Here is a 17107-nt window from a genome sequence, read left to right as displayed (position 1 = left end):
CCTGTGCAACATGGTTATCCCGGCAGGGTGCGTGTTAATGGTTCTGAGTGCATAGACACAGTGTAGTCTGCTTAAAGCATTAGCAGAGCATAGCATGGACCGTGCTGACCTCAGATCAGCAGGGGTGCCATTAACAGACTATCCTTAGAGAAAGGCCAGCTTGGCACTGGATTCCACAATAAGCTAGCAGCCCTGAAATGCCTCTTTTGATTGTATGATTCATACAGTGTCAAGGACAGCTCACTAGGTCCCAGAGAGAGCGGCTTAAATGATAAATGAAGGGACAGCGACTCCACAGAAGCGTCCTCATCTTCATTTAATGTTAAGTCCCTTGACTCATGTGATTTTTAATGCATAACACTGAGTAACTATTGTTTTTAAGGGATAGCTCATCCAAATTCAAATTTTGTCTTTTTTTTACTCACTCTCATGTCGTTCCAAACCCATATGCTGTTGCTTATTTCTGTACAACACAAACAAAGAATTTTCAACACATTCTTACACATTTTTCCACATAAAATGGCAGTTCATAGTGACTAGTGACTACAGCTGTATTTTTTTTTTACAAGATTATGTTTAACTAGCTTCTATAGATATTAGGGTATTATGTCCAAAATTACAGTAAAATAGAGTAAAAACAGTAATATTGTGAAATATTTTAAAATGTAATCTTTTCCTGTGCTGGCAAAGCTGAATTTTCAGCAGTCATCAGTGTCATGTGATCCTTCAGAAACCATTCTAAAATCCTAAGAAACATAGTTTACAGTGTTGGTGCCATATTTGTATTAAAAGCTGCTCTCTAGGTGCAGTGAATATGAAAATTATCAGTGGATAATGACTTGCACTGAGGTATGCTTATAGCAATTTCAGTCATCATTTTATTGTATATTTGGTCTGTTTAGGAGCTTGGCAGATCACTATTGGTCACTATGAACTCTCAATGTATGGAAAAATGAATCAAAGTTTTAATTTTGCGTTCAGTTGAAAAACCAAACAGTGTAAAGGTTTGGAACAACGTGAGGGGGAGCAAATAATAACATCATTTTTTATTTTTATTTAGCTATACTTTTAATGGCCTTTCCTTCTGGATGAATAATCAAAAACGTGCCTCTTATGTCAGAACGTGCCACCTCTCATGCTAGAAGTCTCATGGCTTTTTCATCCAACAGGCAGAACAAAAAGCAGACAGAGAATCTTCCATAATGTAGTTTCATGTAGAGTTCAGGGGAGACCAATCTGTTCCAGTCCGACTCAGACATTGCTCATTTGGTAGTCACAGCTTTCTGACTTCTCTGAGGTTTATGTGCATTTCTGACTCATTCAGATGCTGGAAATTTGTGGTTAGGAATACAGGACACGTATTAGAGACAGAGGATTTAGGTAGACTGCTGACATGCTCCGGATTCATCACATCCGTATTAATACACCAGCTCACCTACTAAAGGCCCTGGGGCAAGATTCACGAAGCATTCTTGAGAATAAAATTCTTCTTAACTGCTATTTTCTTCTTATTTTCTAACTTAAGAACAAATATGAGAGTATTTTGTATTCCCAAAATCTTTTCTTTAGAATGTTCTTATCTTTTTTTCTTAAGATGTGCTTAAGACACAATTTAAGAAGTATTCCTGAAAGGAATGTTCTTAAAAATAATTGTAAAAAAAAACGTCTCAAAGTTAAGATAACCTCCAACCTGTCTAAAATACACAAAAGTAAGATGTTTAATGAAATTATTGGGTTGTTTCCAATATTAAGGATAGCAATATAAAACTAGCTACATATAATACACATTACTAGTACCATGAATGTGGACGAGTTCTCTGGAGTGACACAGATCGATCATTTGTGCGTATACATGATGTGTTCACTCTAGCTTGAACGCATTCACAGATTACAGGCTGTTCACATTGAGAACCCCTCATGCTCTCTTGCCTATCCGAGGACCTATTTAGATATAGAAAAAAAAAATCAATGGAAATGATTTTACATAGGTGGTGTTCCTGTTATATAAGCTATTCGGACTCTGCATTACATGACCATAACCACAGATCACACTTACTATTAAATATCACGCATTTCATTTATTGAGCGGTGATGAGACCCCATTGACTTAATGTACACCCCATTACACACTACCTGCGCATTTCACCTTAAGGCAATCCTCGGGTGGCCATCTAAATATATAAGCATATTCTCATTGGTTGGAATTGTTGAATGCACAGGTAGTTGCAGTCAGCGAACACACAGACAAATACAGAAGGAATGAAACTCATTGACAATGTTGCCCCGCAACTTTTGTCAATACTATAGCTTCACTACTTAATAGCTAAATTATAAAATCATGTAATGCACACCTAGCAGTAGATTATCCCTTACATACACAGGCTCCAAATGTATCGTTTTTTGATCCTTATCAGCCAAAGATCAAAATTTACTGGTCATAGATATTTTTACTGCTGAAAATATTTTTAATGCAAATGAGACTAAATTATAAATATTTACATACGTTTTTTTGACAGTTGACGTTTTTGAACAGCTATGGAATTAATTTTTTGTTAATTATGCGTTTTAATGTTGGTTTTACATTTTCAGTTACTGTTAAAGTCACCATAACATCAAAATTGACAATTATTATTTTGAATGGAATATTGTTGTATTTATTATAAACAATGTATCTGTGCACATCATTTTTTTTAATTCATATGTACTCAAATGCACATCATATTTATTCAAAATAACTTCTCCCTTCTGAAATGATATCTCTTCTCTGATGACTCGCATGACATCACAATAGCAAACCACAACGATCCAATCAATTCCTGATGGACAAAATCAAGTCCCGCCCTACATTCTTTCTTGTTCAAGAAGCCGTTTGACTCTAATATACTGTATGTCCCAATAGAGAAGAAAAGACTACGTCAACTTTAATTTTAGAACCTGTTTACACCATATATGTGTGAACATTCATACAATCTTTTCTGATGCAAATTGTCGTGCTAGTACCTAATCAACATTGTTTTTTGTGAGTGTTAACACTTAATTCTTCTGGAAGAATCATACTTGGGAGGAAAGTGAGGAAATGGAAAATAAAAGCATCAATTCACTGCATCCTGTAGAGGTGACGAGATGAGGTGAGAGACGAGTGCATATCAACAATATCAGCGCTAATGAATGCTACAACCCTGCCGGAAAATACAGGTTGATATAGTTTGAACATGGTAGCTGGATTCTAGATGGTCTAAGCTGGATATTAGCTAGTCAAAGAGCTGGTCAAGATGGTTTACCAAAATACTAGCTAGTACCAACTTGATTAAGTTTTTTTTTTTTTGGAACATATTTGCTGATCCACGTACTGACGACAACCTTGGATCAGCTAATGGCCTGCTTAGACCAGTTAAAATACCAGATAATATGTACTAAAATAAAAGGTTAAGTGTGTTTGGTTGTTTAAACACAGTTTAAGTCCTGTCCTAACATCAAAATTAACTAAATCACATAATCAAACAAAGCCTTTAAGTGGACATTCACAAATGGATGTAACCACTTTTGTAACCAAGTTGCTTACAAGTGCAAAACCCTCATGAGAAGTATCAGTCACACAAGAGTCAAATATCAATTCAGAGCAGCAAGACTATGATCATTCCTTAAAAAGCATATCCATCTGGCATTCTGAGTGGAGGACCAACAATAAAAATGATCATAAACTAAAAAAGCCTTCATTGTACAGCTGAAATGTTTTTCTTTGACAGCTATGAATATTGGCTTGACTAGCCCGAGATAATACAATGCAAACACAAGAAAGGATGCAATCTGGGGGGCTATTGTAACGCAAATATCATCTTCATAGTGAGCCAGATGTACACGTAAACATAAGGTTATTTTTCATAGTCCACCTACACAACATAGCCCACCAGCAGGAGGAGAGAAAACTGGTCGCTTCCCAAGTACAGCTGGCATAAAAAAAGGGTGACCAGGATTTTATGTAAGGATTAATTCCCATGATGCCTTGTGGATTTGATGCATAATTAAAGTATGACTTCACTATACACTAAGTGAAAACAGCATATTTTCTTAGCTAGCCTATATACTGTATGATATTTATACTAAGTTTAAATAGCAATAGATTCTATTTACACTAAGTGCGAAAGTAATCGATTATATTTACACTATGTAAAAATAGCAGTATTTTCATTGCAAAAGTGTAAATAGTTAGATGCTGTTTATACTTATAAATAGTGCCAGATACTGTACATTACACGATATGCAATAATAACATAGGCCTAGAGTGTAAATTATATTTTAGGCCTAGAGTGTAAATTATATTTATTCAACTTATTAAATGGACAATAAAGCCCTCCCTACACCAGTACCCCTAAACACTTTATTATTAAACACACGTTAGACACTATATTTCCACTTTGCGAATATTTTCTAAATTTTCTATTGAAAATAAATGCCTTTCCGGTCTATGTGATGGGAAAAGGGAGTAGAGCGAGAGCGAGCAAAAGGCGGATTCGAACTCAGATCGATTTGCATCAAAACGTTCTGCCACACACCTTTCCCTATACGCGAGTGTTGACAATGCAGCGTCTTCCGTAATTTTGTGTGGCTTAACCAGACGTCAGTGTGTGGAATTAGTGTAAATAGCCTCTGCCAACAAGGCGGGCTATTTGCACTTAATGTAAAGTATTACCAAAAAAAAATAAGATTTGAGGCTTCAGAGACTTGTAAACATGCCTGGACTTCACACCTGCCTACTGAGATCTGTGACAGGCCGGCCGAAACCCACTAAAAAACGACCTCGCATTTCCCTAGCTAAGACTGGATATGTAGGATAGGTTTTTCTGAGAGAGGGGAAGAGGAAATACATTTTGAAGTGGTGGGGGGCTCCCTATCAAGCAGTAAGAGCTTTTAGCAGCTGTCGATGAATCCTGCTCGCTGTACTATGATGAAATATGAACTGAAATGGAGTATTTTGAGGCTGTTAATTAGATAGCCTGCTTGACTAAATCAGAGAAGTTCAGACTCCAGCAGAGCGGAGTGGCAGAGAGACCGAGCACTGGTGAGCCTGCTGCTTCTGAGAGACAAAAGTCTTTTACTCACTAACATAGGCCTACAGAAATCAGGAGAACTCCTAAAAATGTGTAGTAGAACCTTTAGAGAAAATGCTGCATCTTTTGATCGGGGTGATTTTTTTTTTTTTTTTTTACATTTTGGTCATTAGCAATATGCTACACACAATCTGTACTTTAGTGGAAAACATACACTAAACAGATTTTTATTGAAAAACTCTTCTTAACAGTCATGAATAATAATCAATAAACAAACAACTAATACCACTGATCAAAAGTGTGGAGTAAGACATTTTATATATATATTTTGTAAAAAGTCTCTTATGCTCACCAATGCATCTTTTGTAACATTATACCGGTAGCCTATATGTCTTCACTGTCACTTTTGATTATCTTAATATGTCCTTGCTGAATAAAACTATTATTATCTTAAATAATCTGTACTGACCTCAAACCTCTGAAAGGTAGTGTATAACTAATGGAACCGTATCAATAATGGTGATGCTATAAAAATGATATTCATCAGATAATTTAGCTGCTCAGAATTACTCATTTTAAATGAAGCAAAAAAAAAAAGTTCTCTCTGTTAACCGAACATGATAAACGTTTGCTTTTATTCTGAAACAAGCCTTTCATTTGGCATTTCAGTACAGCTTCCATGGCTTACTAGAAACCTTTTTGGCAACCATATTTGATTAATAGATATAAATGCATGGTTGCTGCAGGTGTTACTTAATAATTCCTGAGGTAAATCAAAAAGACGTCATTAACCAGATGTCCAATTCACAGGAGGCTCCTTCAAAATTTCCCTATGAGGTTTTATAATGTTTTTTTTTTGTGTAAAATAAAAGCCTGTGGTAAACATACTTTGACGTTTTGTTCTACAACGTAAATTACACACACCCATAGAGAAGAATTCCGAAGCAGTAATGTTAATTTTTTAAAATGTAGGCCTACGTTTTAAATAAGTAAATAGATAAGACCTAAAATTAACACTCGCCAAGCGCCACATGCGTGTTAAAATCAGCGTTGGCGAGTACAGTAGGCCTAAATGAAACGGTGTCAGTGTGTCACTCTCACCAGTTGGCCAGTAACATTTTTTTTTAATTATAACAATGCAATGTTGTAACAACGTGAACGTGAACAACACTCTGTACATGGTCATATATGCACCATCACGAAAGTTTCAGCCAATGTAAATAAGCGCTGGAACACGCGAAAGGGAATTCGTTACTCACGCGCTGTGTTTGAAGTTTAAACATCCGATCCAAAGCGCGCGCCCTGGAAGCCGTGTGAGACAGCGTGCAAAGTTGAGCTCTCTCATGCCTTCCAGCACTTAAATGGACAAATTCACTCAACAATGTGTAAAAACAAAAACAAAAAACAGCCGCCTAGGCGATCCTAGCAAACATAGTCGGTTTTATACACAACGCATAATCCGTGCGTGCATTCGGTCTGAATTAAAGCGACAGCATCCTAATAACACAGGACAAAGAAATAAATCACTCACTACTCTTGAACTTTAAAAAGGATATGAAGACTATGCAGTGGTGTGTTATTTATTTGATTAGCCTAATTTATTAAATTTTGGTACCTGAAAACTTTTAAACCTGCCTGAAGAGCACTGTTTATTTAATTTGTATCTTTGTTGTAGCCTATTGTATTTATTTGTGCTACTGCTTGTAATTTGATTGTTTGTTCTTATTTTATTACTGACCGTTTACTTGTCTTTAAAAATGTAGGCTATTTAATTTATATTAGTTAAGCTAGTAGTTTTAGCTGTGATATCAAAAAATGTAATAGAGGATTGTGAATTTTCACTTGTATCTACAATTTTATAACTTCTGCCTGTTTTTGTCACGGCTGGTAAAAAATATTTTTGGCTGGTGAATTTGACCATTGGCAGGTGTTAACAAAACCGTCAAAGTACCATCAAGTTTTGTTTACCACAGGCTTTATTTTACTCATAACTTGAAAACCCCCATTATAAATCCCCATAAGAAAATCTCAAAAGCATAAATAAACCATGAGAGAAATAATAGTCAAATGTATTCAAATTTCTACCGTTATATCGTTCCAACTGGTATATTCGAGCCGTAGACCTTTAGTACCAAGCCTTTTGCCCACTGACCCCTGATCCCTCAACCTCAGCACCTGCTCATTCTCGGTGAAGACCCGACGACCGAAGCTCCAGATGATGTTGGGAGTGGGGTCACCTGTGGCCTCGCAAGTTAGTGTGATCTGCTCCTCCAATTCAGAGGCCGTCTGGTTTTCTAGGAATGTGATCTTGGGTTGCACTGTTGAACACACACACAACAACAACTCAAAACAGACTACAGAGACTCTCCTAAAGGAAAACAAACAATGATTTTTCTCTTGTGCAATTACTGAGCCTTTACAATGGTCGTAATACCACAACTGTGCTCTTAAGTTGATGAGATGAGAGTGCCGCACTAGCTGGGCATTTTCAATATTTAATCAACACATTGCTTTATTTTTATAATTCAAAAGAAGATCTTTTGTTTAATGAATGCGGTCGAGTAGCACTTTGATTTACTTAATTTTTAAATTTATTTATTTATTGGCTCTAATCAAAGCGCTCTGAAGCAGTGCCCATGGTGGCTGGAGAAAACGTCTATACGATGGGGAATAAAAATATTGTGATTGCATTTTGAACTGCGACATAAACATTTCAGAACTTGTATTCATTTAAATATGATATCAATGATAACATACGATGCCTTGAAATCAGCTCTCAGGTTCAACAGTGCTTAAACTATAAACTAGGAAGCTACTAAACATTAGTTAACTAGTTAACATGAACAACATTCATCATCAATATTCAGGATTCTAACTAACTTAAAGACGTCTGATTGGCCATCGCATTCAAGAAATCAACAGATATGTCTATGATTGGCTACATCGCACAACACTGCAAAAGCACGCTTTAAATGGAAACATTTTACACTTCCCAGAGCACAAATACGCACTGGAACGTTCGCCAAATCTGTTTAGCCAGTTTCCTATTATTACAGCTTTAAACTCTTGCTTTCATTTGAGAGTGCTTGGCACAAATTTATATTAACATTTTTATTTTTTATTTTTTATTAATAGTAAATGGTGCCCCCCTGCAATATCGTAAAACCACTTTATATAAATAATTATAATAAGTATAAATAATAATTATATAAGTGATTAATAATAATAATAATGATAAAATAGTAAACTATTATACAGAACTATACATAAAGATGTACATTTATATATACACTCTATATATATATGTATATATAATGCTGTATTATAGTTTACTATTTATATACTGTACACACAATTATAATAATAATTATTATTAATCCTATTAGAATACTACTACTTCTACTACTACTAGTAGTACTACTACTAATAATAATAACAGCAACAACTAAAATTTGACTATACAACATACACAGAAAATATATTTAATTATCACAAAGTATAGCCTTTTTTTGGAATAAAACTGAAGGAAGACCTTTCAGTGTGAAGTTCACTATAGTTTTTAATATGCTGCTTGTTCTCTGATGAAATGCTACAAAATGCCTGTGTCATTTCATTACATTTGATTAGCATAGTAACTTGCAGAGTTGCTCTGCGATGCTGAAAACTCTACACCATGAGCCCAATGCATGCATAGTGTAGTAGACGACATTATAGATGACACAAATTTGAAACACGCAGTGCATACAGTGTTTAGATATTCATTTAAGAATATTGCAACATTTCACGGCTCAATAAACGCACAAGGCCATAACACGATTTTGATTTTAAATTGATTTATTGTACGGTCCTAATGAAGAGAAAATTTCCCTGGTAACTCGTATGTAAACACTTGTTTTCAGTTCAGCTCCAACGGTAATGGCAGAGTTCTTTCACTTACCAAACACACTGAGTGCGACTTCGTCACTCTTCTCTCCAGCCTTGTTTCTAGCGATGCACTGGTAATCTCCTTCATCAAGCTTATTGACGTCTTTGATGGTCAACTCCGACCCATCTTCATTCAGACTGTACTTCTCATTGGATTCCAGCACGATATTACCTCTGCAGGACAGAGAGAGATTGAGAGAGAAAGAAAGAGAGGATAGGTTTACTGTTTGGCCTTCGAGCTGTTACTTGCCCAGCAAAGTCATGAATACATGATGCCGCATCTCCACACACACCAGAAAATACAGAGAGAAAGTGTGCCTGCCCATGAAATGAATTCTTCATCCTGCAGTGCACAGCTTCTCATGATGCTGATAGTCCAGGAAGAAGCTGGAAAAATATAAGCAGATCTGCTTTGTCATCTTCGGTTTCTTGACACGTCCCTGTCCCGGAGCCAATATAAAAGCTGTAAATAATGTCTGAAGGCCATAAACATCAAGCTGATGGGCTTTTTTACTTGGAAGAATGCTGTGTGCGATGTTTCCATGTGACACTAAATCAGTCATGCAAAGTTTGGATCCAAATACCTGTTCTTTTTGCTTGTAACAGCAGCAATTGAGCGACATTTTCAAATGGCCCCCGAATGACAGCACTGTCAGTGAAGGAGTTGAAATAAATGAGTTTGTGGTGAGCGCTCTTATCCCTCCTTCTCCCGAGGCGAAGCTCAGACCTGATGCAATCTTGTCCTCTCATTCCCGCACCAGTCACGACTTGGTTAAAGAAGTCACTGGAGTTTTGAGTTAAAGACATACTGAAAGCTGCCAGCTGCCTGAGCTGCCACGGCTAACGGCAGCTGAAAGGATGAAATGGTGCCTCTGCCATTCACAGCACTTTTAGTTTACAAGCTCCAATAACTCTGATCCCTCTCCAACCCTGGATTCAAGGAAAAGCTTAGCTTTCAATACAGAGATTTGGCTGAACTTTTTCGGTGCTGTTTTGGCAAAGACAGATAAAGGGGCTGCTAAAAAGGAGTGGGTGAGAAATGACACGTACCGTGCCCACGTGACGGTGGGTTCTGGGTAGCCATCTGCGTAACAGGCCAACGTCACGCCCTGGTTGATGTCTGCAGTGGCATTAAGCTCAGTGTAGCGGGTCCTGATACTTGGCAGAACTGGGAGAAAACAAGAAAGGTGAAAAGAACATTCTGGTAAATACTGACTTTAAAGATATAGATGACCTAAAATTGACAAAAAAACATGCTTCTTTTTTTCTGGTGGAGCTCATTTCCCTTTATTGTGGAGCTCCATCCAAAATAAATCCAATAATCCAAATAAATCTGGCATTGCATAGTAGGAATATTGTTTGCTCCTTGACGAATTGCTCTGTTTCTTTGCTTGCTTTGGATAAAAGAGTACTCTGCTTTTATAAACTGTACATAAACTATAAATATATAACAAATTATAACGTTTTCTGAAGCAAGTCATCACTAAATAACAAAGTAAAATTTCAGTATGTCACATAAAGTGATTGGTTGGCTTCAGAACTCTTGGAATACAGTGCATTTAGACTACTTTAATAGTAGTTCGTTGTCAATTTTGGAGCTCTTTCTCTTTTTTCTTAAGGTCCTTGCACACTGAGTCCGAAATATTCGCATGCGTTTTTTCGTATCCATCATTTGGTGGCTATGAATTGTCAAAACACCATTCAAATGCTTGTTAAAGATGCGAAAAACGCAGAAAATCTAACCCGCTCTGAATTTTTTTATGACGGACGAAAGTTTCGGAGGCAGTGTGTAAGCATGATTGACATAACGTGAGGTCGTATTTATTTTTTAACGTGCTCAGCACGACTTGAAGGAGATCAAAGATTCTTCTTTTTGGGAGAACATATTCCATTACACACAGCATTTATGTATTGTTTTCTAGAAAACAAATATCTAAAAATCTTATAAAATAAATGTACTTAAGCAAAATAAGATTATAATCAATGGAAAAATATTGAATTAAGTTTATTTTTCAAAATGTTGTATTTTTTTCTTCTTTTTTTTGGCATACATTTTTCACTTCATTTATTTATTTAATATGTACTGCTTTCAAATGCAACTGCCAAATCAGAACCGTCCAATTGGTGTAAATGTGTATAGACTCTCTGCTCCCGTGTCCATGTGAGGTAAAAGAGCAGGTGGCTCTGAGATTGAGTCCTCACCATTGACGATGACCTTAATGAGCCTAAGGTCGATTTCTCCTCGGGCCATGATGCGGCCCTCGCAGGTGTAGTCACCCTCATCTGTCTTTTTGATGCCGCGGATCAGGAGGTGGTTGTTGTTTAAGACCTTGAAACGGACTGTAGGTGTGAGATAGAAACAGAGAGAGGAAAAAGTGAGAGAGGAAGCAAAATGAGACTGTAATTACTCTTGAGTAAGATAAGGAGACCATGTTAACGAGCCTCTCATTACATGCTGGGCAGCAAAATGACTCGCTGCACATCTTCTCCCACATAAAATCATCTTTATGGGCTTTTCTGCAGTGCTATCTGTATTCAAGACCCACAGTAAAGGTGCATATAATATTTCAACTCCATGGAGACAGTAAAAAGTACTGATATATTAAAAATGATGAAAAACACAAATTCAGCAAGATAAAGCACAGCTTTCTAGCATAGACATGTTGTAAATTGAATACTTGCTTACTATTTAGTGCACTTTTCACAGTATACTGTGGACAATGACCACTTTTTTGGTTTTAAATATTATACTGCAGTAATAGTGTTACATAGATAAAGTGTTTTGTGTTGTACTTCATCCAAACTAAAAGGAACATCAGTCAAACAAAAGAAGAGCACGGAAGAGGTTAATGAGAGAAATGTGGAAAATGTGTTATTTACATAGAGCAGTTTGGTTTTCAAGCTTCGCTACAATTAGTGGTTTTGCAGTGAAAAGTGAAACGAGGCCTGTGAGTTCACGTCTCACAGCAGAGAACTGCGGTCACTGTTTCTTCCAGCGGTCTCTGAGGGAGGAGCCCTCCGAGGTTAAAATAGTTTCATCCAAATGAGGCTTGACTCGACAAACAAAACAGAGCAGATGAAAACAGCATCAAACTTTGAGTACTTGAGTTCTCTCAGATTATCGCTGTATTGTCACAGTGATAAGAGGGCTCACACCTGATTTTTGACTGGAAATATGAAAGTAAGGATGAGAGATCCTTAAAGGAACTGCTGCTCCGCCCAAGTAGCAATGCTTCGCCTTCTGAGAATATAGTTCCCAGTATGTATATATGGTTAGAAGATGACTGTGTCCTTTTTATTTGTACACACTGTGACTATACAAATCACAACATGTAAATAGGAAAATGTTGGCGTTATTTTGTCACTTATTGGGAGCAGTAGGCCTATGCTAGCTGGAGCCGTTTACCTCCAGTCTTTGTGCTAAGCTAGGCTAGCGGTGGGCGCGTCAGACAGAGTTACGGCACGCATGGAGATGAAAATGGTATGTATGGACTTATCTAACTCTGGGGGATACGGGGAATAAGCTAAAGTCCCAAAAAGTTGGTGTGTTTCTTTAAAACATGTCAGATACAAAGATAGAGAAATATTAGGGTGACATAAGGGGAATGAAAGAGAGAGATTGAAAGAGATATGCTTGTGGTACTGTACGTCTTACCATCAGTCTCAGGCTGGATTCTTGTCTTTTTATACTTCCAGATGATAGATGGGGGTGGAGAGCTGATGACGTCACAGATGATGTCAGCATCATCCCCCTCGTTGAACTCTTGAGGCGATGGTGCGTTTTGGAAAGTGAGTTTCTCTGAAAAAGACATTTGAAATGCACTTCATAGATCATCTTTGAAGCCACTATTACAAATATCCTCTTCTTAATCTCTATTTTTGTCTTGTTTTCTAGTAAAAGCTTGAAAAGAAAAGATGCATAATATATAAATATTGTTTTCAGAAAGAAAATGTGCATACCTAGTTTTAAGGTTTATTCCTGGTTTTAAAAAAGAAACCTAATTAATAAAGATTTCTCTGAAATATATTCTTTTGAGTATGTTTACACATTTGAATGGAAAACTAGACAGAATACTAAGAAAAACATTTTTAGCATTGCATAGAAAGGTAAACTATCCATGAAATAAGTTTTTCAAAACTTCAATTATAAAAATAAAAAAAATATTTACAATATGTAACATTTATAGAATATTTTATTTAACAAGATATATTTATAAATACATGTTTATATATTTTGTAACATGCATAATTAAATGTAATTTTTAATAATTAAACATAATTATATTTATATACATTTTATTATAGTAATTCAATTAGATAATTTGCCAAAAACAGCAAAAACTCATTTTATTGAAGCTACAAACATTTTGTGCTTGAAATAATGATGAAGACATAAAAACGTATTTCAGCATCGGTCAAGACTCTTCCAAGCAAAAGCAAATAACAATCCTCAGTTTTGATCGTCTTTATACCAGATGTGTGGTTGATGTGAAATTGACGTGTAGCAACTTTATGCTTTCATTATTTTTGTATTGTTGTTTTGTTATTAAATATTGTTGTAAATGTCAGACGACTTATTGTCTTTGGGGGTTGCTGATGAGTCCAATACTATTCGATTCCTTATTTCTCACGATCCCATGTGACCTCTTGAAATGAAAACACAAACATTTTACTTACGGAAAATTTTCACGATGACAGTGCCCTGAGACTCCTTGTCTCCGCTTTTGGCCACACACTTGTACATGCCCGCATGGTCGATGTTAGCATTGTAGATTGTGAGTGTCGACGAGGACTCATCACTCTTGCTGACGCTGATGTCTGCTCTCCCTGGCACGAGCTTCTCCCCATTGGGTGCAAACCAGTCTATTTCCTTAGCATCTCCAACAACTGAAACCAGAGACAGACAGAGAGAGAGAAGACACTGTGACCGACCGTCAGCTCTTCAGCTGCGAGGCAAAGTGCACTTTTGCCTTAAATGCATTTAAACGGCCTGTCTACTCAATTAATCTTAATCTGTGTGGCATTAGCATATGCAAAATTCATCCTCCACAAAACAGATAATTTGACTGTTAGTAGCTAAAATCACATTATTATATTACATTTCCATATTTTGCATGTATTATATGTTTAAGAATGATATTTAATCATTAACATGCACAAATATAACAAAACACTTTACTTAAAACAAATGTACCTACTTACTTACTCTACAACATGTTCATATTTACATTGAATATTTTAAAATTTCATATATTTAGCATGATTTTACAATGAATTTAACATTTGAATATATGAACGAAATCACATAGTTAGAGTTGAATTACTAATTTTTAATCTATTAATTGACAGACAGTTTGAATCAAACTGCCCAATCATGAATCATGCTCTTTATAAATAAAAAGCACAATAAAAACGTCAACATTAATGATGTTGCTTAATTTTATATCGGCAACAAAAATATTTACAATATATTCACAATGTTTGATATATCATCCAGTGCTCCTGAAGGACACACTCTAGATGGTTAATGTGCAGTTAAATATTTCGCAAATCTTATGAAAATACACTCTAAAAAATGCTGGGTTGTTTTAACCCAATTTTGGGTAAAATATGGACAAACCCAGCCATTGGGTTAAATTTTTACATTACATTTTTAACCCAACATTTGGGTTTGTCCATATTTTACCCAAAACTGGGTTGAAACAACACAGCATTTTTAAGAGTGTACATAAATAATACAACCAAAAATGATATAGCTGTAAATAAGTCACATTTACTTTTTTTTCGCCCTCTGAATATTTCAGGTGTTCCTTATTTATAATAGAAGTTGTTTTAGTTTTTCATCTACCATCATTCCTTGACATTACATTTCGCTTTGTACCGCAAATCAAGGACTAAATTTCACAAATTGATTCACTGCAAAAGTCAGGCAGGTCAATGAATGTATCTGCTGTAAATAGGCACATCAAAGCTTTAGTCAACCTTGCTCACCCATCAGAACGAAAGGGCTTGTTTAAATGCATTGAACAAAGCAGTGACGGCAGTTTTGAAATCAAAAGCACTTCATGAAGGTTAAATGTGACGTGACCCCCGATATGTTTCATCACAGGAGGGTCATCCTCCTACCTTCACACAAAAAGAATTTGGACTCTCCCACGCTGATTTCTCCCTGGGCCGGAGTGATATCCACTTGTAAAGCAGCTGGGGAGGCAGAGAGACAGAGTGAATATATATTTTAGAAATAACCCACATACTTTACACCAATCATACAAGGGATGGGCAAAACTATGGATTTTTTTAAATTATCTAGTTAGTCGGTTGCCTGAATTATGAATCAAAAATCCTTTGTTATCCTTTCATCAGATGTACTACATCAATAAATGTATAATACATTTTTGAGCAGAAGTTTAAAAGCAGAACTTGAAAAATGTACACATTTCAAAAGTTTGGGGTTGATATGATTTTTATGTTTTTGAAAGAAGTCTCTTATACGCACCAAAGCTGCATTTATTTGAAAATACAGCAAAACAGTAATGTAAAAAAAAAAAAAACTTTTCAAATATATTTTAGCAGCCTTTACTCTTCAGTCTTCAGTGTCACATGATCCATCAGATATCCTTCTAATATGCTGATTTGGTGCTCAAGAAACATATTAACAATTTTTCATATTATTACCAATTTTGAAAACAATTTTGCTTCTCAATATTTTTGTGGAAACCATGACATGTTGTTTTAGCATTCCTTGATGCATAGAAAGTTTAACAGCATTTATTTGAAATATATTTGATATATAAAATATATCTAAACTAAAGTGTGACCATAAAATCTTACTGGCCCCAAACTATTGAATGGTAGTGTATTACCCATCAATTAAAATCCCCTGATATTTGGTCTATGGAACCTAGTGTAATTGGTAATCATTCATCATGACCCATTCTTAAATGAAACCCACTTGTACATGTTCCTCCTACACATCCTAACCGAAGTATTTCAGCAGAAAGCTTTTCTTTGTTATCTAATTACTAAGGTAGTTTACATAAAATCACAGTTTCTGTTTTGAAGCTAAAAGCAGCAGCATATGCTGTACATCCCCAGTGACTGGGCCTGCCAACCAATTAAAACACACTCCTGGGAAGGATGTTGTCAGTGGGTGTACGAGGAGCGCAGGGCCGTGCATTTTTGGACCTGAAGATAACAACACGTCAATAGCGCTGGCTCTTTTCCAGCTCTGTTAATGTGTCAGGCGGAGAGGAGTATTTACCGCGGTACAGAAATGGGTGCACGGGGTGTTGGCATACAAGAGCAATGTGCAATAAACCGTAGCCATGGTAACCCCAAGAACTGTCACAAGCGCTTCTTGAAAAACCTCTGTGCTAGGCAGGCTGATGCTTGGACTAAATATGACAATTAGGGCTATGCATCAGTATCAGAAATACAGTGAAATATAGGTCTCTCACAAACTCATTTTCCACCCACATTTACCTGGGGGTTCTGAACTACACTGATATTTCATAATGGTACGTCAAGCTTCAATTTTCCAGTTTAATGGAAGGCACTTGATGGAGCTCCCTGGACATTTCTTTTTCGTGTGCGGTTGGGGTCCGTAATGCGGTAAATTATGGCATATTAGTTTCCCGATATGAGGCTGATACATTTCATCTTCCTGCATCAACAGCGGTGAATGAGATGAGCCCAGGCAGCAAGCAGCCGCTAGCTCCACGAGCGATAGATGCCATCACGTCGCAAGAAAAAGAGATGAAGGCAAACCGCTCTCTCATCTCAAGTGAAACTGTACCTGCCGACAAACATCTGATTGTTTCTTGTCAGAAGAATCACTGCAGGCATGCAGTGCCATTGAGCGTGTCAATCATAAACACTATAATCTATCAAGAAATTAGAAGAATGTTTTGTTTCCTGATGTTTGCAAAAAGAGAGGAATTGACCAAGAACCAAACCACACGAGATCGATCTGAACAGCGGCATTCTGCGACACAGAGCTCGCTTATACACTGCAATCATGGCTAATTAGAAAAATGTTGCATTTAATAAATCAGATTTTACCCAAAGATTTTGCTCTACATCTGATTCTTCTACCCTGCTAAAAGTCCAGGAAGACTTTTGAATTTACATTGAGC

At 36.4% G+C, this 17107-nt stretch overlaps 1 protein-coding gene across 10 annotated transcripts in view; it reads right to left on the bottom strand.

The window, feature by feature from the left end:
* ncam1a (neural cell adhesion molecule 1a) overlaps positions 1 to 17107 on the bottom strand; it is a 213535-nt gene that overhangs the window by 57290 nt on the left and 139138 nt on the right. For 6 of the 10 annotated variants that reach the window (XM_079586223.1, XM_079586215.1, XM_079586220.1 and 3 more), the window contains exons 2-8: positions 15099 to 15173; positions 13650 to 13859; positions 12628 to 12771; positions 11175 to 11312; positions 10023 to 10140; positions 8986 to 9146; positions 7224 to 7366 (exon numbers count right to left, since the gene is read on the bottom strand). In XM_079586223.1, the coding sequence (XP_079442349.1) occupies positions 7224 to 7366; positions 8986 to 9146; positions 10023 to 10140; positions 11175 to 11312; positions 12628 to 12771; positions 13650 to 13859; positions 15099 to 15173 (989 nt within the window). Of the gene's footprint in view, positions 1 to 7133; positions 7367 to 8985; positions 9147 to 10022; positions 10141 to 11174; positions 11313 to 12627; positions 12772 to 13649; positions 13860 to 15098; positions 15174 to 17107 lie in introns of all 10 variants that reach the window. The other 4 variants (XM_079586218.1, XM_079586214.1, XM_079586216.1 and 1 more) reach the window with 1 other exon arrangement.

Source organism: Phoxinus phoxinus (genome assembly GCF_949152265.1).
Source record: "Phoxinus phoxinus genome assembly, chromosome: 17".
Taxonomy (NCBI): domain Eukaryota; kingdom Metazoa; phylum Chordata; class Actinopteri; order Cypriniformes; family Leuciscidae; genus Phoxinus; species Phoxinus phoxinus.
Note: the sequence above shows the minus strand (reverse complement) of the source record. Positions and strands in the feature narration are given on the sequence as shown.